Source organism: Callithrix jacchus, chromosome 2 (assembly GCF_049354715.1).
Source record: "Callithrix jacchus isolate 240 chromosome 2, calJac240_pri, whole genome shotgun sequence".
Classification (NCBI taxonomy): Eukaryota; Metazoa; Chordata; class Mammalia; order Primates; family Cebidae; genus Callithrix; species Callithrix jacchus.
The window spans coordinates 61,924,844-61,950,074 of NC_133503.1; the positions used below are offsets into that span (position 1 = coordinate 61,924,844).

At 43.4% G+C, this 25,231-nt stretch overlaps 1 protein-coding gene across 3 annotated transcripts in view; it reads left to right on the plus strand.

The window, feature by feature from the left end:
* The window catches only part of DOCK2 (dedicator of cytokinesis 2), a 464,897-nt gene that overhangs the window by 43,870 nt on the left and 395,796 nt on the right, over positions 1–25,231 (plus strand). For all 3 annotated transcript variants that reach the window (XM_035290348.3, XM_035290349.3, XM_035290350.3), the window contains exons 9-15: positions 3,338–3,419; positions 9,351–9,486; positions 11,874–11,949; positions 12,902–12,978; positions 13,526–13,651; positions 15,704–15,828; positions 21,900–21,998. In XM_035290348.3, coding sequence (XP_035146239.1) covers positions 3,338–3,419; positions 9,351–9,486; positions 11,874–11,949; positions 12,902–12,978; positions 13,526–13,651; positions 15,704–15,828; positions 21,900–21,998 — 721 coding nt within the window. The remainder of the gene's footprint in view (positions 1–3,337; positions 3,420–9,350; positions 9,487–11,873; positions 11,950–12,901; positions 12,979–13,525; positions 13,652–15,703; positions 15,829–21,899; positions 21,999–25,231) is intronic.

A 25,231-nucleotide genomic window follows, 5' to 3' on the forward strand; every position in this document is an offset into this window, starting at 1 on the left:
CACCCGGCATGCTGTGCTCAATGGGGTGTTCCTGAGTGACATCTCTGAGAGTGCCGGAGACAAGGGCCAGCCCTGGGAGAGTGGGGATGAGCAGAGGGAGGAGGACAGAGGGGGCAGAAACCAAAAATGGTAAAAAGAGGAGAAAGCAAAGAAAGAAGAGAAGAGGCACGATCCAGGAAGGGGACAGGGGAATCTGGGAACACTCCCAATTCAGGTCTCAATCTGAAGAGCTGCTCTTTCCCTAAGCAAGAAATCTGGGCTCCTGCCTGCTCTACCCAGAGTCGACATACAGTGAACAACAGGCAGCTTAAGACATCTTCAGTGTGGCCCAGATGTGGACTGGGGAGAATGTGGCTGGGATTGATGTTTCAGTGTTGGACTGAATCATGCTCAGATCCCTAGTAGATCCTTGAAGGAATCCTGTTTAGGAAATTTAATGTAAATTTTTGTAGGACAAAAGAGAAGCAGTTTCAGTATCGGGCTCTAGCAGTAAGGCTTATGCCCATAAATGGTGTGATGAGGAGTTGGAATAGTCTTCCTCATTCCTCTGAATAGGGTGTCATTTGGAGGGGGTCTCACCTGTCTTGCTGCCATAAGCCTTCAGATTCTACCACCCATATCTCCCTGGGTGAGGATGGATGGGGCCAGCTCAGCCCTCCAAATTACTTTCCTTATTGATGATTGTGCTTCTCCGAGAAGAAAATTGCTGGTGCTTGCTGTTTATACATAGCAGGCTAGGTCACTGAGGGGTTTGCTACATATGATGGAAGGTACTGGAATATTTCTAAGCATTTTACTAACAGTACAGACATTACCAATGAGAAAGCATTTATTTTTTTAATTTTTATTTTTTAATATATTTTTTAAGACTAGTCAAGTGCAGTAGTGAGAAGGGGGGAAAGAATAGAACAAGGAGTTCGATCTGTAACTGACTGTGAACAATCAATTGAGATAACTCATTACCTTCAGACCAACTGAGAAAGCGTTTAAAATTAAAAAAAAATCTGAATGGAGCCTTCCTGGTTAGTTTACTGCAAACTCCACTAAAATTTTTAGGTCTTACTGAAAAAAAAACAGAAATGATATAAAGATTCATTTAACTTGATTGAGTTTTAAGCATTGGTTATCTGGAATTACGTTCATTTTTGCTATTGGCCCCATTTCCTGCTTGAACTTTGCTCAGTCTGCTCTCATTAACCTTTTAGGGGTGACTGGAGAGAGAGGAATGAGACATCAGAGAATAACAAAACTCTAAAAGGAATAACTTTGCTGAATCCCTTTATGCCTTCTTAGGCTAACTTGATTTTTGAATTTTAAAAAAGTCTTGTTCCTAATTCAAAATAATGGGCATTTATTTAGCACCAATATAGTTGTGCACCAACATGCTCCTAGATGGCATGGAAAATCTGATGAGTCAACTCAGCAAACTATATTAAGCTTCTTCTAACTCAAATAAGTGCTAGACTTTTCTGTCTTCCTGGAGTGATTAGACGGACTAGCATGATGGCTGCTAGGAGATGTGAGATAGCAAAGGATCATACGTTAGAACCATAAATGGGTCTCCATTACTCTCAGTGTCAAGGCAAAATCCTTGAATGGCCTACAAAGCCTATGCGGACTGGCCTCTCCCTCTAATTTTTCTCTTGTCACTTTCCCTTGAATCTGTTTGTTTCTTTTTCTTTCTTTCTCTCTCTCTCTCTGAGATGGCATCTGTCTCTGTCATGCAGGATGGAGTACAGTGGTGCAACCTCAGCTAACTGCAACCTCTGCCTCCCGGGTTCAAGCAGTTCTCCTGCGTCAGTCTCCAGGTAGCTGGTATTATAGGCATGTGCCACCATGCCTGGATAATTTTATTTTAAAAATTAGAGGGAGAGCCCAGTCCGCATAGACTTTGTAGGCCATTCAAGGATTTTGCCTTGACGCTGAGAGTAATGGAGACCCAATGGAGGGTTTTATGGTTCTGACGTATGATCCTTTGCCATCTCACATCTCCTAGCAGCCATCATGCTAGTCTGTCTAATCACTCCAGGAAGATAGAGAAGTCTAGCACTTATTTGAGTTAGAAGAAGCTTAATATAGTTTGCTTAGTTGAATTATCAGATTTTCCATGTCATCTAGGAACATGTTGCTGCATAACTATATTGGTGCTAAGTAAATGACCATTATTTTGAATGCCCATGATTTCAACATGGTTTTACCCATCTCTACTAAAAATATAAACAGTGAAACTATGTTGCAGGCCAGTCTCAAACTCCTGACCTTTAGGTGATCTGCCCACCTTGGCCTTCCAAAGTGTTGGGATTACAGGCATGAGCCACACCCAGCCCCCTTGAATCTGTTTCTTAGGTGCATCCAGTTCCTTCCTGCCTCATGGCCTTTACTCATGTTAACTTTGCCTGGAACATTTCCCTTTCCTACCTTCTTCTCCTGAGCAACTTTATTTCTTAACATTTCCTCAGCAAATACTTCCTTGACCACCCACTAGATCAGGCCCACTCTTACAACATCCTGAACTTTTCCTTTCTACAGACTGACTATTCTTTATTTGAAATGCTTGGAACCAGAAGTGTTTTGCATTTCAAAATTTCTCTTGGGTTTTGGAATATTTACATTATATATATGTAAATATATATAATGCTGGGCATCCCTAATCCAAAAATCTGGAATCTAAAATGTTCTGTTGAGCATCATGTTGACACTTAAAAATGTTCAGGTTTGGGAGCATTTCATATTTTGAATTTTTAGATTAGGTGTGCTTAGCCTGTAGCACAATTTTATATAAGTAGTGCCACAATGGCATTTAAACAGTGATTTAAGTGTATCTTAGATAATGGCTGAGGCCCTGTGTGGTCCATCACGGTATGACATTCCATTCAAGGAAACAGCTCTACATTGAAAGGGTAACTTAAAATAATTCAGATCTTCACTCAGTCTTGAATGGGGAATGGGCTGGAAAGGGTAAATATATTCTTAATGTCCAACAAAATATACTAAAGTCCTTTCCTCTTTTGTGTCTGCCATTCTCAATAACCTCTATCAGTATGCAGATGCTCTTCAAAAATATTAGACAGCTGTGCCAGAATTTGCTTAGCAGATGGGAGAGGGCTAGAAGTGGCAAATATACATATGTTAATAGTTCCTTGCTCTTGCCTGTCTAATGTCTGTCTCTCAGGACAACTGTGATCTCTTGGAGGGAAAGACCATGTCTGCCTTAAACACCTTCATGCCCCCAGCAGCCAGCATGGTATTGGGCACATAGTAGATGCTTGGTGAATGTTTTTACTGAATGGATGCTGGGCCCCCTGGCAGTAACGGGCTGCCGCTCTTCTTCCCACAGTGAGAACTACCTGGTGAGATGGGGCAGCCGGGGCTTCCCTAAGGAGATTGAAATGCTCAACAACCTGAAGGTGGTCTTCACGGTGAGTGTGCACCCTCTTCTCGTTACTGTGCTCCCTACCCACAGAAACGTGACTTTGGAAATGAAGCTGGTCAGGTACTCAGGGTGGAGTGTGGCTGTCCTGCAAAGCTGTGTTCTGGGCTTCATGCAGAAATCCAAAGCTGACAAAGGGCATTGTGTTCCTTGAGGAAGCTTTTGGGAAGATGGATGTTCTCCTCTGTCTTTCCTCATCTCTCCCTATCTGTTTCCCTCCTGTACACACAGAACATATGCAGAGTGCTACATAAACAAGGGCCAACTTCTTTGAGCAATAATGCCCAGGTGAACTGGGTAAAACACTTATTTTCGTTTTCCAGTTCATTCAAGATTAACCTGAGATCCTTTCTTTGTTCAGAGTGTTCTGAAAAAATCTTGATAAAATATATCAGAAAACAATAGGACCTTCTCAGAACATTGACTGCCTTGGTAAATTGGACATTCTGAGCATAATTAAGTCATAGATGACTAAAGATCTGGTGGGTCCTTAGGATCATCCTTCTAAATGCCAGTACTCACTGGGCAAGACATGTACATAGAAATGTTGAAATCAATTGTTAGTCGGATGATTTATTTCTGAGAGCAAAGCTGACTTTTAGCTCTGAATAGGGGAAACAGGAAAGAAGGAGATAAACAAAGTTATAATTTCCAGTAGAGACCCCTTTCTCGTTCTCCTGATTCCATAAGGATGTGTGCTAAGTGTGATCTTAAGACATCTAAATACCTTAGCATTGCCTGTAAGCTCCTTTGGGGAGAAGACTGATATTTTTCACTACATTGCCTGTATTAGCAAGGGAAATTGCAGAGAAGGAACCAGGAAGGGCTTTGGGCATTGACCAAACAGATGAGTTGGATCCAGGAGTGACCGACATGCTAGATTAACCTACCTTGCTCTACAATAATTTTCCAGTTACAGCCCATTAAGTGCAATGTCTTATGTTATGTTGTGATTAGATTGAGGTATAGCTGATTAATTTTGTTTGTTATTTTCTAAAGAAAAAAGTGGGCCAGAGGCATGTAATAGGATCATAGGTCCTAATTGCTTAGGCAAAGTTTTCCTGGCATATATAGATGTGCCTCTATCCTGTTTATCTGTTATTAGTTAAAGGAGGGGGCTATTTATTTTCTTTATAAATAGGAGAGTCCCACAGGCCTTCCTGATTAAACCATGAGACAGATGTTTCATGAAAGGGAGAAGGACAGGGAATCAATCAGTGGTTCATTTTGCAGAGAACCAATTCATGATGTAAACTTGGGGGAAAGAGCATCAGTAAATTTGTGTCACACAGTATTAATGAGAATGTAATCCTGCCTTCATGGAATTCTGCCTGGGCCGTGCCTCAGCTCCTCTGAAGAAGTGGACTTGAGAGCCTTGGTTGACAGGCTCAACAGGCAGACACTTCCCTTTGTTGAGATGATCAGACTCTTGATCTGGGGGTTGTATTAGTTCATTCTTACATGGATATAAAGAAATCCCTGAAACTGGGCAGTTTGTGAAGAAAAGAGTTTTAATTGGCTCACAGTTCTGCAGGCTGTATGAGAAACATGATGCTGGCATCTGTTTGGCTTCTGGGCTTCTGGGGAGGCCTCAGGAAACTTGCCATCATGGAAGAAGGCAAAGGGAAAGCAGGCTTGTCCTATGTGGCCAGAGCAGGAGCAAGAGAGACAGAGGGAGGTGCCACATACTTTTAAATACCAGATCTTAGGAGAACTCACTATCAACATCATCATTTTTAATGCAGTCTAATGCACCCCCATGATCCAATCACCTCCCACCAGGTCCCACCTCCAGCCTGGGGATTACATTTTGAGATTTGGGTGGGGACAGAGATCCAAACCATATCAGGGGGCAAGGAAGGTGATGGTGTTCTCACTCCTTATATCGATCCAAGAGCTAGCTGATGAGTGCCTACTATGCATGCTGTCTGTGCTAAGCACTGGCAATACAGCAGTGAGTGCTTTCTTGGTGCAGTGGGGGTAAGTTCAGATAATAAAATGCATGCATAAATAAACAAGAGCAATGCCAGAAAGCAATCCAAGCAATGCAGATAATTAAAACAGGGTGATGTGATGGTATTTGACTGGAAGTTACTTTCAACTGGGTGTTGAGGTGACGTTTAAATTAGAGATGAGATAAGACTTGGCAAGCATGTGCCTTGCTGGCCTTATTTCTTCCCTCTCTGGATGTTAGCTCTTCCTGGTCTCCTCTTCGGGGGAAGGCTTCCAGCCCTTTGAGCCTGAGGAGCTGGCATGTAGGTCTGGCTAACTGTTGACATTCCCTCTGTTTTGTAAGTGTTCACCCCCTGCCCCCACCATGACTGTGTAAGAGGAAAGCAGCATATACGGTGAAGTTCCCTGAGACTTAGCCCAGTTTAAGGGTGGCTGCTAACATGCAGGAAATAAGAATGAACAATAAAAGAAGCACTAATGAATTCCTAAATCAGGTGGCACTTGTTTTAAGTTCCATTGCCCTGCTTCCCTAATACTTTCAAGTGTCATAAGGTCAAAGTAGAAGTGACTAGGAGACACCACACACTGGAGCACAGTTCTGTAAAAGAACTGCCAGTTGACCACACCCTCCAGAGACTATAATGTAAATATAACATTTTGCTATTTTTTACACTTTGAGATTCTTTAGCGTGGAGGCATGTGTGTGGGGGCTGTCAGATGGGACAGCTCTTAGTGGTCTGCTATCTTCCTTTGAGCAAATAAAAAAATTTTTAGAGAAGAGGGTGGAATGGAGGCTTACCTAGGAATTTTCTAGGTTTATGCAGTATATTAGTTTGTTAGGCCTGCCATAACTATCACAGCTCATGTAAACAAGAGAAATGTATTTTCTCACAATTCTGGAGCCTGGAAGTCTGAGATTAAGGTGTTGGCAGGGTTGGTTTCTTCCTAGGCCTCTTGCCGTGGTTCGCAGGTGGCTGTCTTCTCCCTGTGTCTTCACTGTGGTCTTCTCTCTTGTGTGTTTGCCCTAATGTCTTCTTATAAGGACACCAACCATACTCCCCAAACGACCTCTTTTTAACTTAGTTACTTATTTAAAGACCCATCTCCAGATGCAGTCACATCGTAAGACACTGACGATTAGGTTTTCAAAATATGAATTTGGGGTGTTAGGGGGGCAATTGAGACCCTTAATGTCTAGGAAGCTTTTGGGTACCAGGGCCTCTGTGGCTCTGAAATGCCTCTGAAAGGCAGCAATCTAGATATTTCAAAAATATGAAGAATCCTAAGTGAGGAGAGAAGGTATTAGGGATGGAAGTCATTATGAAGGCAGCAGGATTCGAGTTTTAAGGATGGAAAGGATGTGGATATGTAGAGGACAAAGAGGCAAGCATTGGAGGGGAGGTATGGGAGCAGTGTGGTCAGGAAGAAAGATCTAGAGTTGGAAGTGAGCATTGTGTGTTTATGGAGCAATAAAGAAATCTTGGTGACAAAAATAACCTACTTATATTCAGATAGTCATGGGGAATCAATGGGCTAGGACAGCTGGATACATTAGTCTAGGTCCTTTCATACCAACTGGAAAGAGTAGATAGAATAGGGTAGGAAATAGGGAGCTATTAATGTTGTTAGGGGGCGAGAAATGAAGTAATAGACTTGAATTCTCAAGATGAGTTTGTAAGAGATTTCAGAGTGGTTTGGAGGAAGGAGTCGGGTAGGCCACAGACAAGGTTGTTCCAACCATCTGGATGTGAAATAATTGGGATCTCAAATTCAAATGCCTGCAGAGCAAGGCAAGGGATACAGATGATGGAGGGGCTTTCTTAGCCTGAAAAGCAGATGTCCATTCCTGCAGCTGGTGGATGGACAGCCCTTATGCCAGTCAGGGCTCTCTGGGGAAGGAGAACCCATGGAATATATGTTTGAGATCTGAAAGGCAGGCTGGAAATTCAGGCAGGATTTCTATACTACAGCCTTGAGGCAGAATTCCTCCTTGTCTGGGAAACCCCAGGTTTTGCTCTTAAGACCTTCAGCTGGTTGGATGAAGCCCATGGGCATTGTGGAACATCATCTCCTTTGCCTAGTCAACTGGTTTTAGATATTAATCAGGTCTACAAAATACCTTCACAGCAACATCTAGACTGATGTTTGACCAAACAGCTAGGCACTACAACCTTGCCAAGTTGACATATAAAATTTAACCATCACAGTCCCCAAGCAGGAAGGTGTGGACCACACTGGGGCCTTGCCTTGTTCCCAGAGACATTACATAGCCCCACTCCCTTCCTCCTGTACCAGCGTAGTGAGAGGCTAGGGATGGCTGCTCTGCCTCAGCCCTGGATCTGATGTGAGCTGACAACTTGTTCCCAGAGCATATGCCCACAGGAGAATTAACTTGAAGGAGAAGAAACTGTTCCCTTTTGAGACCTGGCCCAGGGCACTCTGCTCTGATGGCAACAGCATGCTTTGTCATTTCTTCCCTAGCTGATCCTCACTGGCAGGGGGCCCCAGGATCACTGAAGCTTTTAGAATTGAGCAGACAGTCAGGAGTTCCCTCCTGCATGCCCTTCTGATGATAAGTGAGCTGTACTGTAATAGCTACAGTTATGGTCTTTGGTGTCAGGGTCTGGGTTCAAAACCCAGTCTCATGGGCTATGGTCATGACCTTGGGGACGCCTCTTAGCTTCCTGGTGCCTCAGTTTCCCCATCTGTAAAAGGGATGTAATAACTGTGTATACTTCAGATACTTCAGAAATCTGAGGGATTGCATATGATGATGCATGAATCACTTAGCACAGTGCATGAGACATGAGTACATTTCACTAGTTTTGGCTTTTCTAGACTCAGCTGAGCTGGGTCCGGTGGCTCATGTGTATAATCCCAGCACTTTGGGAGGCTGATGTGGGAGGATTTCTTGAGCTCAGGAGTTTGAGATCAGCCTGGGCAACATAGTGAGACCCCATCTTAAAAAAAAATTAACTGGGCATGGTGACTAATGCCTGTAGTCCCAGCTACCCAAGAGACTGAGGTGGGAGTATTATTTGAGCCCAGGAGATTGAGGCTGCAGTGAGCTGTGATCATGCCACTGCCCTCTAGCCTTGGCGGCAGAGTGAAACTCTGTCTCAAAATAAAACACAACACAACACAACACACACACACACACACACACACACACAAACACACACACAGATAGTTAAGTGCAGTTTCCTGACCCCTTGAAGTCAGATGTGGCCACATGCCTTACTTTAGCAAATGACATGTAAGCAAAAGTGATGTACATCTCTCCTGAGTAGATGATTTAAGAGCCAGTAAGTGATTTGCCACATTCCTTTCCCCTGATGCAGAGACAATGAAAGCACCTGCGCTGAGATTGAGCTGCCAGCCAGGGGCCCAGAGTAAGGAAGAGATGAGAGTCCCTACCCCTCTGCATTGTAGACTGCACTAGAAGAAAACTTCTGTGTTATAAGCTCTGAGATATTGGGGTTCTTAGTACCATTTTAACCTGACTGATGGCCACACTTTAGGTGTTCAGAAAATGGTAGCTGTTACGATTTTTCCCTCTTCCTTCTGCCTTCTCTCTCTGAGGTTCTGAGCAATGATGTGACTGATGGTATTACCCGACTTATCTGTAGCAAATGCTACTTTTGAATCCATCACCTTGCGTATGGAAATACCATCTGTACAGCTGATATTCCACCTCTACCCTTCTCTTGTCCTAGCATTTTGAGAGGGAAGACTTGGGATTAAACACTAGAGTTTGATGGCTCATTTTCCTTTGCAAACCTTACCTTGCTTATCTGTAAAATGGGTGTGAGAACCTTGTTTTTTCTACCTTTTCCAGGACTTACTATATGATTGGTCCGTGTATAGCGAGTATTACGGACACCCCTCAGAAATTAATCTTACTACTTGTCTACTTTTTTTTCCCATTCAGCACATGATGGGTAATTTTTAATTTCCTTCTCCACAGGATCTTGGAAACAAAGACCTCAACAGGGATAAAATTTACTTGATTTGTCAAATAGTTCGGGTCGGAAAGATGGATCTTAAGGATACTGGCACAAAGAAGTGCACACAGGGACTGAGGAGGCCCTTTGGGGTGGCAGGTAAGGGACATACTGCACCATTAATTTTTATTGCAGTATACATTTTATGTGGCTGAATTTTAATGAATATTTCTTTCCCACCCTCCTCCCCCACCCCTTCAAAATTTATGCCAGACAGCCCTTAATAACTATATTTTTGGTGACTAAATCAAAATAATTGGTGACTAAGTCCAGATTTATGATGAAAACAGTGAATCATGAGCTACTCTTGTCTGGAGCAGAGCATGGGGAGACCGATGCCGTCTGAGCAGTTGGTGCCTTTGCTCCCCAGCTCTGTGAAAAAGGAAAAACAATACAGGCAGGATCTAATTATGAGGAGCAAATCATTTAAAAAATATATCTAGGACAGGAAATGGAGTTACACAGAATGAGTCACCTACCACACATCGAAATTCCAGATGGAAACGGACATTTGAAGAGTTGGTGTGACCCGAGGCAGAGCTCATCATGAGGCTGCTACACAGCAATGTCAGCTCTGTATTCTTCTCCAAGCTTTAGCTCTCTTGGGGTTTCTAAGGCTTCATCCTTCTAGTCCTACTTTTATGGTTTTAGTTATATTTGACTACCACTTGCACTATAATTTATCTATATTTTCTTTTAATCAACCTACTTTATATAATGTATGTTTTTCGCCAATGGCAATTTAAATGTGTGAAAAACAGCAATTCGATATGCCAGTTTTATTCTTTTTATTAAAATATAAATTTTTAATAGTATATTATTTCTAACCCCTGTGTACCATAGCTAAGCTCAGTGTTACAGGTTTTTCATTTCCAGATGCTCTGATCTGTAATCACAGACCTGCTGATTCTCCAACTAGTCCCCTGGCACTGCTTGCAAAGTGGGGGAGTGAAGGATGTTTTACCGAGCTCACTGGTTTTTTTAACCTGGCACTGTGGCTAGCTAGCCAGCCAGTTATGTTGGGTAAGCGTTTTCCCCAGGGCCTTAGATTTATTATGTGCAAAATGAAGGACTTGCACCTGGTTAATTCATGAAATCCTCTACTGCTCTGATTCTACTTGTGGGGCATTTCTGACATCACAGTGTTTCCGTTAAGGCAGTGAGAATCCTTTAACCTTACTGCAAAGTGTGTCTTTGTCCTCAGCTGTAGTCTGCCCTATCTTGGGTGTCAGGTGACAAGATCTGATCTAAACTAGTAGAAAAAGAAAAAAAGGTACTTTATTAGTGTAACTGAAAGTCTTATGAATAGATTGCTTCAGGCATAGCTGGATCCAGGAACTCAAATCAATTTGTCTCTTTCTTGCTCCTATGTCCTCATGCTGGCTTACTATGAAGAATTTGTCTCTTCCTTGCTCAGCCCCTATGTCCTCATGCTGGATTGCTAATAAGATGGCTGTCCAGTGAGTTGGCAGATTATCAGCCAGCTGTTCCAAGCTTGCATTCTACCAACTTAGAAACCTAGTGGAAAGAATGTACCTCTTTCCCATTAGTTTCAACAGAAGTCCCAGGAGCTTTAATATAAGTCACCTGCTCATCTCCAGAGCATTTACTTTGGGCAGGGAGAGATGATTCTCTGGTCTGCCATGTCCTATGAACAACTCTGGAGCCGAAGGGAAATTGCCCTGCCCAAATCACAGCACTGAGGATGGATGAGGAGAGTCTGTTAGATGGGTGCTCAGTTTCTCCTCCTGTCTTCTCTGTGACTCCCTCTCTAACTAGATGCAGTCAGGGTTTATTACCGAAGCAATTTTAATGGTCCTCTATCCAGTGCCTGGAGTGTTTGAGGTATTTTCTGTAACTAGGGTATGGGCTCGTTGGAATAGCTTTTCTCAGCCCTCTCCTCCACTCCAATTTCTAGAATCCCCATTCCAGTGTAAGATTTCTTTACCTTGGTTTTGGGGCCTTTAGTGGCTGAATTAAGAAGAGGTTTCAAAGGATCCAGGATCCCACTGGAATCATAGGACTGGAGGATTCTACTGTTATGTGCCTGTACATATGAGTATGCTTATGAAAAAAGGGTGAATATTTCATGAGATTCACAGATCCTACAGAATCCCAATCACTGCTCTCCAGTTTTGTAGGCACTGTAGTCATTCAATACATACGTGTCAAATCCAAATCTGAATTCCACAGCCCCAGCTCTGACTCGTTTCCTTTGGCCTCTGTTAAGCCGTGGTGCTCTTGGATGCCTCCCTGGCCTGCTGACCTCCCAGTCTGCTTTGCCTAGAGGTATTTGCCCCAATGCTGCCTGCCAGGAAACTCTGATGCCTGTGTATTGTGCAGCACAGGATTGCTTGTCATTTTAGGCCCTCCTGACCCCCAGGCAGCCTAGGCCCTACCTCCTGTCCCGCAAGCTCATCCCACTGTCATCCCTTCCAGGGAGCAGGATGAAGTTAAACCATTAATTCATTCTCTCCTCTTTCTAGTTATGGATATAACAGACATCATCAAGGGGAAAGCAGAGAGTGATGAAGAAAAGCAGCACTTCATTCCTTTTCACCCGTAAGACATTTGCCATTTCTTTCCATTCTCTTCAACCACACCCTTTCTCATCAAGGGCTGCTGGAGCTCAGAGTGCACTGGTTCCCTGAGTTAGTGATAGGCAGGTGGAGCCTCCTTAGGGGAGTGCAGGGTGGAAATCATTGGCTCAGTGCCCAGGCACTCAAAACCAAACAGCTCTTCACCTATTCATTCATCAGATGTTATTTATTCCACAGACATTTATTGGCGGCCTGGCAGAGGCCGGCACTCTGCTAGGTGTGAAGGATGAAGTACTGAACAAGATGGACCCTGTCCTCATGGAGCTCATAGTATAGATGGGGAATTAAACAGATAATCAACAGAAGATTAAGCATTAATTACAAGTGCAGCGGAAGCCACGAAGCTGTGAAGCAGCAGAGTTTCAGGAGTGTGTGGCAGGGAATCCTAACCCGGCTTTTGTGGATGGATAGTCATATTCATGACTTAGGAGGAGGGTAATAAGGAAGGTGAATGTCCCCTCCTCTCCTGTTCCAAAAGGAGTCTTCCAGAAAGCAGGGGCCCAGTTTGAGAGCATCATTAGTACTTAATAACCCTATGGATGGGCTAGGTAATGAGGCTAGTGACTTTGCTGAAGATGTGTGATTACGACTTAGCAGGAGCAATTCAAGTCTTCGCTCTTGCTGAGCAGATAAGTATGTTGAAAGTTTTGGAATCCTACCATTTAAAGCAGATTCCTGGAGAAGAAAAAATGACCTCTACCTGTAGCATCGATATTCCCAAATTTCAGAACCACATTGCTTTGTGATTACAAAGTGCTGTGCCTCATGATGGCAAGTATATACCCTGAGCTGACACACGCAAGCTCACTTTTCACCTAAGGCATGTGGAGGGGCTGGGGAGCTCCCTTCAGGGGCTCCTTAAAACACAAGTGAGGGCACCAGGTGCACATTTCATACTCTCTTTTCCTTTCCAGGGTTACAGCTGAGAATGACTTCCTACACAGCCTGCTGGGCAAAGTCATAGCCTCCAAGGGGGACAGCGGAGGGCAAGGTATAGTGCTAACGTGCCGATGGACTAGGCTTGCTCCAGCTTAGGAGCCCCTGACTCTTTAGCAAGTGAATCAAAATCCTGACCCCTGGGATACTTAGCTTTCCTTTCAGACAGACCACTGGGAAGAATGGGAACATATGATCTATAGGGATAGAAGTCACATCTCCTGAAGCAAATTGGAGGCATGTCCTTGTGCCCAAAAGAAGAGAGGAACTGATACACCCTGGATATCTCCTGTGTTCCAGGCACTTTAATAAGTTACCTTGTTTGATTTCATTCTTACCCCAGGCCTGTGAGATAGGTGGTATCCTCACTTTGGGTTTAGAGAAGTTGGGTAAGTTGCCAGAGGCTGACACTGCTAGAAATTAGTAGGATTCAGACCCAGAGATCTCCTGTTCCAGGCCTCGTGGGTTGGGTGGCTGCATCTTTGGTTGTATGACTCTGTTCCCAGTGATCTCCAGAAAGACAGAGGAGAGAAGTGGTGGGAAGGCAGACTGAGAGAACACTAGGAAAAGTGGGCTCTTCACGGTAAGCTGTTCCTTTCCAGGTCTCTGGGTGACCATGAAGATGCTGGTGGGTGACATCATTCAGATCCGCAAGGACTATCCACACCTGGTGGACAGGACCACTGTAGTAGCCAGGAAGCTGGGCTTCCCAGAGATCATCATGCCAGGTGAGACACAGCTGTTCTGACCTTCCCCTGGGGACATAGGGGCCAATTCAGCTTGTCTGATACATTTTCCTTTTAAAGAGTCACCTCCTTCCTTTTTTACTGCCTGTCTCTGTTTCTCTCCCTGAAGGTAACTACTAAAAATGATTTCTGTATATCCAAATTCTTCTATGGATTAAAAAAATAGGCACAAGCAGGTAAATATACAAACATGCCCTTTGTCCCCACAAATGGAATCATACTTTATATACTTTATATTCCTTTACTTAATATACTTTATACGGTGTTCTCCAACTTGCTTTATCACTTAATAATTTATTGTGGACATCGTCTCTATTTTGCTACATGCAGAACACTTCCACTTTTTCTGGGGGAATATTGCCATTCTTTTAAATTTTTAAGAATTTTTTTATATTACCAAAGAAATTTGTGTTCATTGTAAAATATTCAAATGGCATGAAAAGGTATAAAGTGAAATGTTCAAAGCTCCTTCATATCTTTGTTTCCAAAAGTAGCCATTCCATTTCCAAAGGTGTGTGTAATTTTTTAAAATGAGTTTATATAATAATAAACAATTAAAGGAGGGCTTTGTTTTGGACTAAGTTCCTGCACCAGGCCCCAACAAACCAGACTGAAAATCAAAATGGAGTCAGCCATGCTAAAGTTTCATGTCACTAAATTGTTATCTAGAGAGAGAGAGAGTGAGTGAGTGAGTGAAAGCGAGAGATCAAGAGAGTGCCTATTTTCCAGACATGCCATTTTCAATTTTCAATGAGCATGATAATGAAGTTCCCTTTGCTTTAATCCTAACAGCAGAGGGTAACCTGAAGTAACCTGATGTTAATTAATCAGTTACTTTTCTATTTTTCTGTTTCCCTGTTTCAGCCTTATGAGGGCAATAACTTTGAAATAACCAATTCACTCTTTCTTGCTTCTACTTCCTTCATCTCTGTCCATAAAGCCAACCTCTTCTGCTTAGCTCTTTGGAACACTGATTCTATTTTATGGAATGAAGCATTGTCTGATTCTAGAGCCAACTGAGGTCTTTAAATTAAAATTGATGTAATTTTGTCTTTTGACAATAGTAATACTCTATTGAAACTTCTCTTCGTGTCTTAAACCTGTGTCGTAGACTTCCATTCTCAATGGCTCTCACTGACTAGCCGTTCCTTTCCACATTTTTCTGGTGGTGGTCTCCTAGGGCCTGTGCTGTCATTTATTTGTACATGCTTTACCTGAGACTTCAATTACTTGTGTATCCCTTTGTAGGATTCTCTATTCCTTTTTTTTTGAGATGGGGTCTGGCTTTGTTACTCACGCTGGAGTGGAGTGGTGTGACCTCCGCTCACTGTGGCTTCTGCCTCCCAGACTCAAGCAATCCTCCTACCTCAGTCTCCTCAGTAGCTGGGACCATAGGTATGGGCCACCAGCTAATTTTTTGTATTTTTGATAGAAAGAGGGTTTTTCCCTGTTGCCCAGGTTGGTTTTAAACTCCTGAGCTCAGGTAATCTGCCCGCTTTGGCCTCCCAAAGTGCTTGGGATTACAGGTGTGAGCCGCCTGTGCCTGGCGGATTTTCTGGTTTTCCTTGCCTCCCTTCCTGAAGATCCTCTGCAGCTCCTTCCTAACCGTGTGTCCCTAGGACACATGGAAAGTTCCTCTATTTTGCCCCTACACAGTAAAACATCGGTGGATGTATAGGTTTGGTTGTTTTCATTGGACGGGATCAATTCAATTGGAGCTTTCCTTTGCCTTCCCAGAAGGTGTCACTAGAGGATGAAAATTAAATGATTTTTAATGTCAAGAAAAACATGGCCAATTTCGAGCGTCCCTACTTTGCTTTTTGCAACTGATTTCCTAGCATCCTGTCATCCACTTGTTACCGACTTCTCCAGCTTCCCTGATGAGGGAAAAGTGTTTTCTCCAAACAGTTCTGATTTTAATTAACAGCCATCCAGGTGGGGGTGCTTCCTCTCACCCTCCATTCCCTCGAGTTAGTCAGCGTCTCTCTTGCTGCCATCCATGCTAACTCTTGTCTCTCTCTCCCTCTGCCTCAGGGGATGTCAGGAACGACATCTACATTACTCTCTTACAAGGTGACTTTGACAAGTACAACAAGACCACACAGAGGAATGTGGAAGTGATCATGTGTGTGTGCACGGAGGATGGCAAAACGCTGCCCGTAAGGGACTTGCTGCTGCTCTGGGTGACAGGGTCCCTCTTGGGGGCTTCTGCTCATAAAGATGTACTTTTCCCCTCCCTGATTCTGTTCCCTAAATGCCAGGTGCCTTTGGGATGGTGTTGAATAATGTGATCTACACCTTTTGAGCTTAGTTAGCGCAATGTTCCATAATAAGACCTTGCAATATTTCTTTACACCAAAGCAGTTTTTCAATGTCTGTTCCTTTCCTTTCATGACTCCTATCTATCTATCTATCTATCTATCTATCTATCTATCTATCTATCTATCATCTATCTATCTATCTATCTATCTTTCAATCAATCAATCATCTATCTATCCATTTTTGCATGGTCTCGGCTTATAGGTTAGCTCTCTGCAGTTAAAATGTTCTCATTGAGGCCGGGCGCGGTGGCTCAAGCCTGTAATCCCAGCACTTTGGGAGGCCGAGACGGGTGGATCACGAGGTCGGCAGATCGAGACCATCCTGGTCAACATGGTGAAACCCCGTCTCTACTAAAAATTACAAAAAATTAGCTGGGCATGGTGGCGTGTGCCTGTAATCCCAGCTACTCAGGAGGCTGAGGCAGGAGAATTGCCTGAACCCAGGGGGCGGAGGTTGCGGTGAGCCGAGATTGCGCCATTGCACTCCAGCCTGGGTAACAAGAGTGAAACTCCGTCTCAAAAAAAAAAAAAAAAAAAAAAAAATGTTCTCATTGAAACCTGAGCTGGTTTTTTCAGGCAAAGTCCATGGTAAGAAAGAGGATCAATACAGTGCCTTGGGCTGGTGTGAAGGCTCAGGATGTGCTCAAAGCAGACATTCTCAACACTTAATCTAACTCCCCAGCACTCAGCCAGAAATGCTGGTGGAAAGCCTTATTCGTAAATTGGTCTCCAGAGAGCTAGCAGGGTGTACTCAGGAATGCAAAGTGCATTGCTATATTTATACGGCATATGTCCTGTCCAATATTTATTGTGTATGTTTACATTTATTTGTTTGTATTTCCTTTAAGGTTGTCAGTGCTGTGTCCAGTGTGTAGGAGGGTTTTGTTTCTCAATTCCTCCTTGCAGAGTAGTTAGCTGAAAAGAAAATTAGCTCTCCAGAGAAGTTTTAGCATGGGTGAATATTCCTCCTAGACCTCTGTGAATGATCAAGTGGCCAAGTAGGGTAGGTGTGTACATCAGAGAGGGGATGTGAAGATGGAAAAGGCATCAGTTCTGTCCTTGGGGCCTGGAAATCAGACTGATGTTGGTACTTTATACCCGAGAATAACTAACATTCACAGGGGAATTATTATGAGTCAGGCTGTGTGATAGTGTGACACATTTCCTTTCTTATGCTCCATTTTACAGATGAGGAAACAAAACCTTTGTCATTTACAATAACTTCCCCAAGGCTATAACCTTAGCGTATGGCAGAGATGGTGTTTTACTGGTTCCAGGCTCTCTTAGACACCTCACTACATGCCTGCACACTTAACGAAATTCTCCAATTTATTTCTCATTTTAAAAATGAGGCTAATAACCACTTCTAACAAATTTGGGAAGATTCATAATCATTTTTTAAATATAAAGAAATCCTCACAATTGCCTTTTTGTTCATAAAGACTGATCATGTTAATTAGTATCTATTTGAACAAAATTTAAGCATTGAATGCATCCTCCTTTTGTTGGAGTCTGAAACTTTTCCAAAAAATAAAATAAGTGGAAAACACTTGGCTCAAAGGATCATAAAGGAGCAGAGCATTTTTATCTGAAAGGGAAATTGCAATTCCCAAATGTGTAGACCATTGCTTTGAAGTTACTTTTATTCCATCTTACTTGTTGAAGAACTTTTTAACCTCAGCTTCATTTTTGAAACATTGATACACTTGCCTTCCATGTGGCCAAAGGACAAAGTAAAAGACACAGGTAACAGGCAAGCAGGCATCTTATCTCCTGTCTAAACCATTCTTACTTCTACTTTTATCACCCTTTCAAGTCACTACTGACCAGGCTGAGCAGATGCACTTAGGAAAGATGAATAGATAAGCAGGTATTCTGGGGGCTGACATGGAGAGGGAACTGTGGGGCATGAAGATAATTTGCAGTTTCCTCTATTACGGAAATTCTGGGGGAGTTCAGTTGACTTTTGAAATTTGCTTAGGAAGCCTGTGGGAGGCTTTTCTTTCTCTATTTGCAGAAATAAATATTACTGCCTAATTAAGTGTCAGGAAGCACATTCAAAGACTTCTGTTTGATATTGGCAGGTTCCTGTGGGAATAGTCCCCTTTAGAAGTATCGATTTCTCCTCCTGCTTTAGGTGTGTGCACACTGTCTTTGGCAGAGTAAGGCCAAAGGGCAGAGGAGGTTAGGCCTCTCTGTGGCTCACCTTGGAGTGCCAAGGGCCTTACTCAGGAGGGGCCATAGCATAGAAGCTAATGGGGTGGGCTCTGGGGTCAGGCAGACAGGGTTCGAATTCCAGCCTCTCCTCCTATTAGCTGTGTGATCTTAGGCAAATCTATATATGTGTTAAAAGTAATAATAACCTCTTCTTGTGGGGTTGCAGGTTAAACAAAAGCATAGCTATTAAAACAACTAAAAGAGTATGATTGGATTGTTTGTAAAACAAGGATAAATGCTTGAGGGATGGATCCCCGCTTTCCATAATGTGATTATTATGCATTGTATGCCTGTATCGAAACATCTCATGTACTCCATAAATATGTATATCTACCATATGCCCACAAAAATTAAAATTTATAAAATTAAAATTGAAATTAAAATATTAAAAAACAAAAACAAATATGCTGCTGGGAACAGCAGCTCACACCTGTAATCTCAGCACTTTGGGAGGCCAAGGCAGGCAGATCACTGGCGGTCAGGAGTTTGAGATCAGCCTGGCCAAGAAGGTGAAACCTCATTTCTACTAAAAATACAAAAATTAGCTGAATGTAGTGGTGGGTGCCTGTAACTACTCAGGAGGCTGAGGCACGAGAATTGCTTGAACCCTGGAGGCAGAGGTTGCAGTGAGCTGAGATCACACCCCGGCCACTCAAGCCTCGGTAACAAAGCAAGACCCTTTCTCAACAAACAAAACAAGTCATAAGTAGAAGGCACTGGTATGCAGTAAGTACTCAGCAATAGGAAGGAGATTCACATTCAGAGAAGCGGGGGCCAAGTGCAGGATGAAGCCCTGTGATGGACCTGAGGAAGTCAAACAGGCAATTCAGCCAGAAGCAAGTTCTGGTGAAAGAGAAAGGCTCAGATACTGGACCAAAAAACCTCTGTTCTTCTGAGACCACCCAGCTTGAGGTGGTGAAGGCAGGGGATAGGGGAAGTGTGGGATAGTGGTTAAGACCATGACCTCTGGGGCCGGGCAGCCAGATGCAAAGCCCAGCTCAGCCTGAATTAGCAAGAGGACGTTGAGGCAGTTATATAACCTCTCTAAGCCTGAGAGTCTCTGTCTGAAAATGGAACCAGTAATGGCACACTGCTCTTGTGAATATCAGATGAGGTAATCTACATAATAGGTGTTCATTACATTTAGCTATTATTATTACAAGGATATACTGAGCTCCTGGCCTGATTCCCACCTTAGGGATGCTAATCAGCATCTTCCCATTATGTGGTCTTGTGAGAGGAGAACACTTTCTTTCCCAAAGTGTGTTCACATCCCTGGTGTCATCTCTTCCTTACCTGATTCCTACCAAATAAATAGGGCATGTGTTAGAAGCCTGGCTTTTCTTCCTGCAGAGATGTCTCTTCTAAGGCCAAGTCAACATGAAAGCCTCCAGGCTTCCTGATCCTTACTCAGATTTTCTTCAACTGACCTGAAGTCTCCCACACCTGTGAGGGGATCTCACTGTTAATTGGGGGTCAAGGGGTTAGGCAATGTGGAAAATTATGGAACAGTGTTATTTGAGATATATATAGCACTCTATATTTTGCTAGAACTGGGCTTAGTCCCTGGTCACAATGCTTTCTCAATGCACCTCCCAACACTATTTTCTCTCTGAAGTGTTGAGGGTTAGGGCCTTGTCTTTGGCTTTTCTCAGAATGGTACTGAGAATTTTTTCTCCACGAAAAAATTCTGTCTCTTACGAAATAAAAAATGTTCATCATCCATACAGTTTTGTGAGATTCAGTTGCCTGCCATACAGCAGTTTTACTTTCACCAGAGATATAGGTGTAGTTTCTGATTTTGTAAGCTACACGGAATTCACAGAAACTCTAAGGCCATAAATGTCACCAGATATAAATCTTTGTAGGCTGGAAGGCATCTAGGTTCTAATAGAGGGAACACTGGCTGAATAGTTGGGGGTCTGTGATGTAGTCCTGGCTTTGCCACTTTTTGAGCAAGTGGCTTAATCTCTCAGGGCCTCAATTTACCCAGCTGTGAAATGGGGATGTTGACAGTAAGCCTCAGAGGTGGTTATGAGGACTGAATTAAGCGAGATGGTGTGTGTAAAGGGCTTAGTGTGATGCTGGACACAAAGCCCCCTCTAAATGGTTAGAAAGACTTTGGGAGCATATTTTGAGCTCAGTGCCTCTGGAAGTTATGGAAGGCTTCATCCCACGGAAAAACAAGAGAGTCAAGTGTCTTCACTCAGTTCTGGTTCATTGTTAACCTTTGTTTTTCTTTCGAAGATACATTCTGAAAGGACTACTGTGTATCCTGTTTTCAAATGGATCGATTTGGCTGCAAGTACTGTCAGTCAATATTGAAACTGAGCTCATTCCTCTTCTATATCTCGGAAGCACATAGGGAGATTTCCAGTGCGAAGGGCAAGTCCTCTTTTCCCCAGGTTAGCATGCTTTGCCAGGGCTCAAGGAGTGCCTATATGTGGCCAGCTTTGCTGATTCAGCTTGCTGAGGGTTAAGGATCCATGGGAGAATCTGATCTAGTGAGAGGCATGACTCACTCACCATCAACATGCCGAGAGGCACACAGTGTGCAATATCAGAAGCTGGGGCTCCAAAACCAAATCTTACAAATCTGGCAATTCGAGGATTGAAAATTGTTTGGCCTGGTATAAAAACCACACTTCGGGCGCCTTCTGGGTAATCCTAGCTTGAATCTTGTTATGGGGCCAAAAAGCTGGAATGAACATAGACAGAGAGAATTGGGCATTGCTGTATGAGACTAGGTGATAATTCCTTGTTATTCAGCTCCTTCCTGAACCTCTGAGGGTGATTTTTATGGAAAGGAATAAATGTCTCACATGAGCAGGTATGCTCTGTGCTCACTCTCTGTTCAGAAAGCCCTCCCACATTTCTTCTCTGAGCCAACTTGAAATCTTTCTTCAAGATAATCAACTGTCATTGCCTCCAAGAAATCTTCCCTGATTCCTCACCTGTCCTTGTGTCCTTCCTCTGTGCTTGACAGTAGTGTGTACACGTCTGTCATCATGTCGCATTGCTGTCTTGACGTCCTCCCTAATGTTTTCTGCACTAAACTGTGAGATCACTTCAGGTTCTGTATCTGACCCATTCCCATACCTCAGTGCTCAGCGTGGAGTACAGAGAAGATGTTCTATTATTGTGGGCTCAACTGAGCCTCCTCCCCATAACTGCCTCTCCCCAGACTTGTTCTCTAAGACAGGTGCTCACATGTCTCTCTGAAGCCTGTATTTTCTCCTTTGCCCAGCACCCACCGCCCTGACGTGTTAGCCATAGAAATTCATCAGAAGGAGTTGCTGCTTGGCTGATCTGAGCCTGTTTGTAAACTTTGTGCACATTCACATTTAGGAAACAAATAGGATTAATAAGATTGGCAGTGTGCAGTAACTCCAAGCCTGGTTATCACTTACAATAAGGCAGCCACATCAATGCCCTGGTGCACTCCAGTGGTTTCCAGAATGGAAGTAATAGAATTTCTGTAGTTAAGCATCTGTCAGTCCTGTGGCCTGGGCGCTCCTGTGTAAATCTGTAAAAGCAAAGGGGTCATTATGGGCACCTGGCATGAGGGCTATGGAAGGCAGGGTTGACCCAGGCCCTAAGGCTGGCAGTGGCCTGGGGACCAAACCTGCACAAGCACAGAAAATGGCAGTTCTGTAGTGGGTTTTACTTTCACTTTGTTTTTCTTGAGTCAGAATGCAATTTGCGTGGGAGCTGGGGACAAGCCCATGAATGAGTATCACTCCGTCGTGTACTATCAAGTCAAACAGCCACGCTGGATGGAAACAGTAAAGGTAATAAAATAATAATAGAAGCAAACACATGTTTAGTTCTTACCATGAACCAGGCACTGTTTTAAGTGCTTTATTTAAATCATTTGTGTATTGCTTACAACAGCCATGTGAGGTTTGTACTGATATTTCCCTCATTTTATAGTTGAGGAAACTTACACAGAACAAGTAAGTGGCCTGCCTATGATCACACTGCTAGGAAACATCAGAGCTGGGATTCAAACCTGAGCAGTCTGGCTCTGGGCCTGTGCTCATCACTGCAAGTTAAGGGAGCAGAACACTGACTGGAGCAACTAGCCTTCCTCCTCCTTTTTTTTTGAGACAAAGTCTCGCTTTGTTGCCCAGAGTGGAGTGCAGTGGTACAATCTCTGCTCACTGCAACCTCTGTCTCCTGGGTTCAAGTGATTCTCCTGCCTCAGCCCACTAAGTAGCTGTGATTACGAGCATGCACCACCACACCAGGCGTTTTATGTTTTTAGTAGAGACGGGGTTTCACCTTGTTGGCCAGGCTGGTCTCAAACTCCTGATCTCAAGTGATCTGTCCACCTTGGCCTCCCAACATGCTGGGATTACAGGCATTAGCCACCACACCCAACTCTTCCTCCTTGTAATGAGAGCAGTAGAGCAAGGCAGTTCTGTACATGGACCCTAGACCTGGAGAGTCTGGATTCGTGTTCCAGCCCTAATGCTCACCAACAGTTTCACGTTAGGTAAGTCATTCACCCCCTTTGTGCCCTGGTTTCCTCATCCGTAAAATGGAGCAATAGGTTGACTGTGGGAGTAAAATGATTTAATACACATAATGGTGTCAGATTAGTCTTTGGAAGAGAGTACTTATTCAGTTAATACAATTCATAATTACACTTGGCAGTTATCTCAGTCTGCAAAATTGAACTTGATTTTGTATTTCTTCAAGATGCCCTTCAAACATTTGACACTTGGCAGTTTTTTACTCACCCCTCTACAACGCAGCCTCATTGGTAGTGGCAGGCGGCTTTGTGTCTCTCTGTGCAGTTAGCGGGCAAGGCAAAGGGAAGATATAGTTGTTCCAGACATCTGATGCAGTATCCTTCTGGGTTTGTCTCATATGGCATCTCCCTGCAAAATGTTTTCTGGAATACTAAGTGGTGTTTTATTCAAATAGCATTTCAGGCTAGGAGCAGTGGCTCATGCCTGTAATCCCAGCACTTTGGGAGGCCAAGGTGGGTGGATCACCTGAGGTCAGGAGCTCAAGACCAGCCTGGCCAACATGGTGAAACTCCATTTCTACTAAAAATAAACTAGCTGTGTATGGTAGCATGCACCTGTAGTTCCAGCTACTCAGGAGGCTGAGGCATGAGAAACACTTGAACCTGAGAGTCAGAGGTTGCAGAGAGCCGAGATTGCACCACTGCACTCCAGCCTAGGCAACAGAGTAAGACTCCATCTCAGAAAAGAAAAAAATTCATACATTAAATGTATTAAAATAACATTTCCTGGTCAAATAAATATGAGAAACCTGAGAAAAAAATAAAGAAGTTAAAGGCTTCCTTATGTTAAGTTCTTAGAGCCCTTGAGATATAAATGTGCTCTGCAGATCTGCAAAAGGAAATAAGAATGCAGAGCATGTCCCAAAACTCATTGACTACAGAGCATTTTCTTTTTTCCTAGTGTCATATCCCAGGGTTAGGATTCTGTTGAATGTGTTTGAGAAATGTCTTGTTTTAACCTAAGCAGGTGGGAGGCTTGATGGATCAATGTGATTATGAACAACATATGAGAATATGTTTTTATTCATGAAATGTCCAGCTCAATTCTGAGGCCAGTCATGAACATACTGGAGGGATACGGAGTGACAGAAAGAACATCTTTAGCTCTGGGTTATAGCAGAAGTCACTATCCGTAAGGGTAGGGTGCTTGGAGGCACCTCTCTGAATCTGAAATAACCCCATAGCATGCGTCTGGTGGCATTGTCAGCCAGTGGAAATGGAGGCCTGGTGGGTGAGCACCCTGGTTCCCTTGATCACCCTTCATTGGTGCAGGATGTAACCAACTGGAATTGTCAAATAGTCCTCTTGTGGGTGGTGCCCAGGTCATCAGGCTGTGCTGTTCTACTAAGCAGTGAGGAGTGACAGAGCTTGCAAGCCAATGCGAGCCTATCACAGGCTTCATAATGCCTGAAAGATGTGCTTTTGGGATAATTCCCTGATAGACATGACATTAACCACAAATATTCACATTACCAGATCATCACACTAAACAGAAAAGAATAACCTGCATTAGAATAAGGATTTGGAATTAATTCAGTGAACAGTGAAGCTTGATCATAGCTTCAAATATCTCTGCTTGTCATTGGCAGCATTCTTCATTCCCCCGGGCTCTGACTCCAAATGCAAGATGCACACATGACTTCCTTTTCAGTAATAGCTATTCAAATCCCAGCGGTTCTCTACTTGTCACACATATTATTACTTTCCTCAGTGTGTCTCCCCATACCTACTGCCTTCAAATTGATGACCCTCTCAACTTTGAGGTCAGAAAGTTAGCTTAAAGTCAGGTTTCTCTTCTCTGTGCTCACTTGCACCTAAGTTATATCTCCTTGCTAGCCCTTGTCACAGGGCTGTTACACATTGCCCCATATGTAACAGGGGACCATGAGCTCTTTGAGTGTGAGGACTCTGCCTTGCATAAGCATAGCCAGTGCCTCACATGATTGTAGCTTCTAGTGAACATTCAACATGTAGGGAAAGGATGAATTGGACTGCAGTTACCTGTGAGACTCTCAGTTCCTTTGTTTTGTCTGAAACATAGACAGAATGGTGGACCTCCTCAGGCTCAAGTCTCATTTTCTATAACAGAAAGTGCCCCCAAGTGTACATTTGTTTTGGTGTTTAATATGTAACCGTACAGTACAAATGTGTTCCTTTTTAAAATCAGTGTCCTTCTCACAGGTAGCTAAGCTTCTCTGCATTGGCTTGAATCACAAATTGCAGAGGAGCAGTATGATTTTGGGAGGTAGGCAGCACAAAGCCAGGCTGAAAGCATCACAATCAGTGGTGCCAGTGGGCCATGCACTGGACAGGGATGCCAGGGTGACCAGTGGGTGGTTGTCTTACCAGTGTCCTTGGAATCAAAAGCATCTGGACATGTGTCAAATCAAGGGTGGGATGAGCCCTAGAATTTTTCCAAATATTATTGGATTAAAGCATTTTATTAATTTTCATAAATGAGAATCCTCAAGCAACCCCCCTAACAAC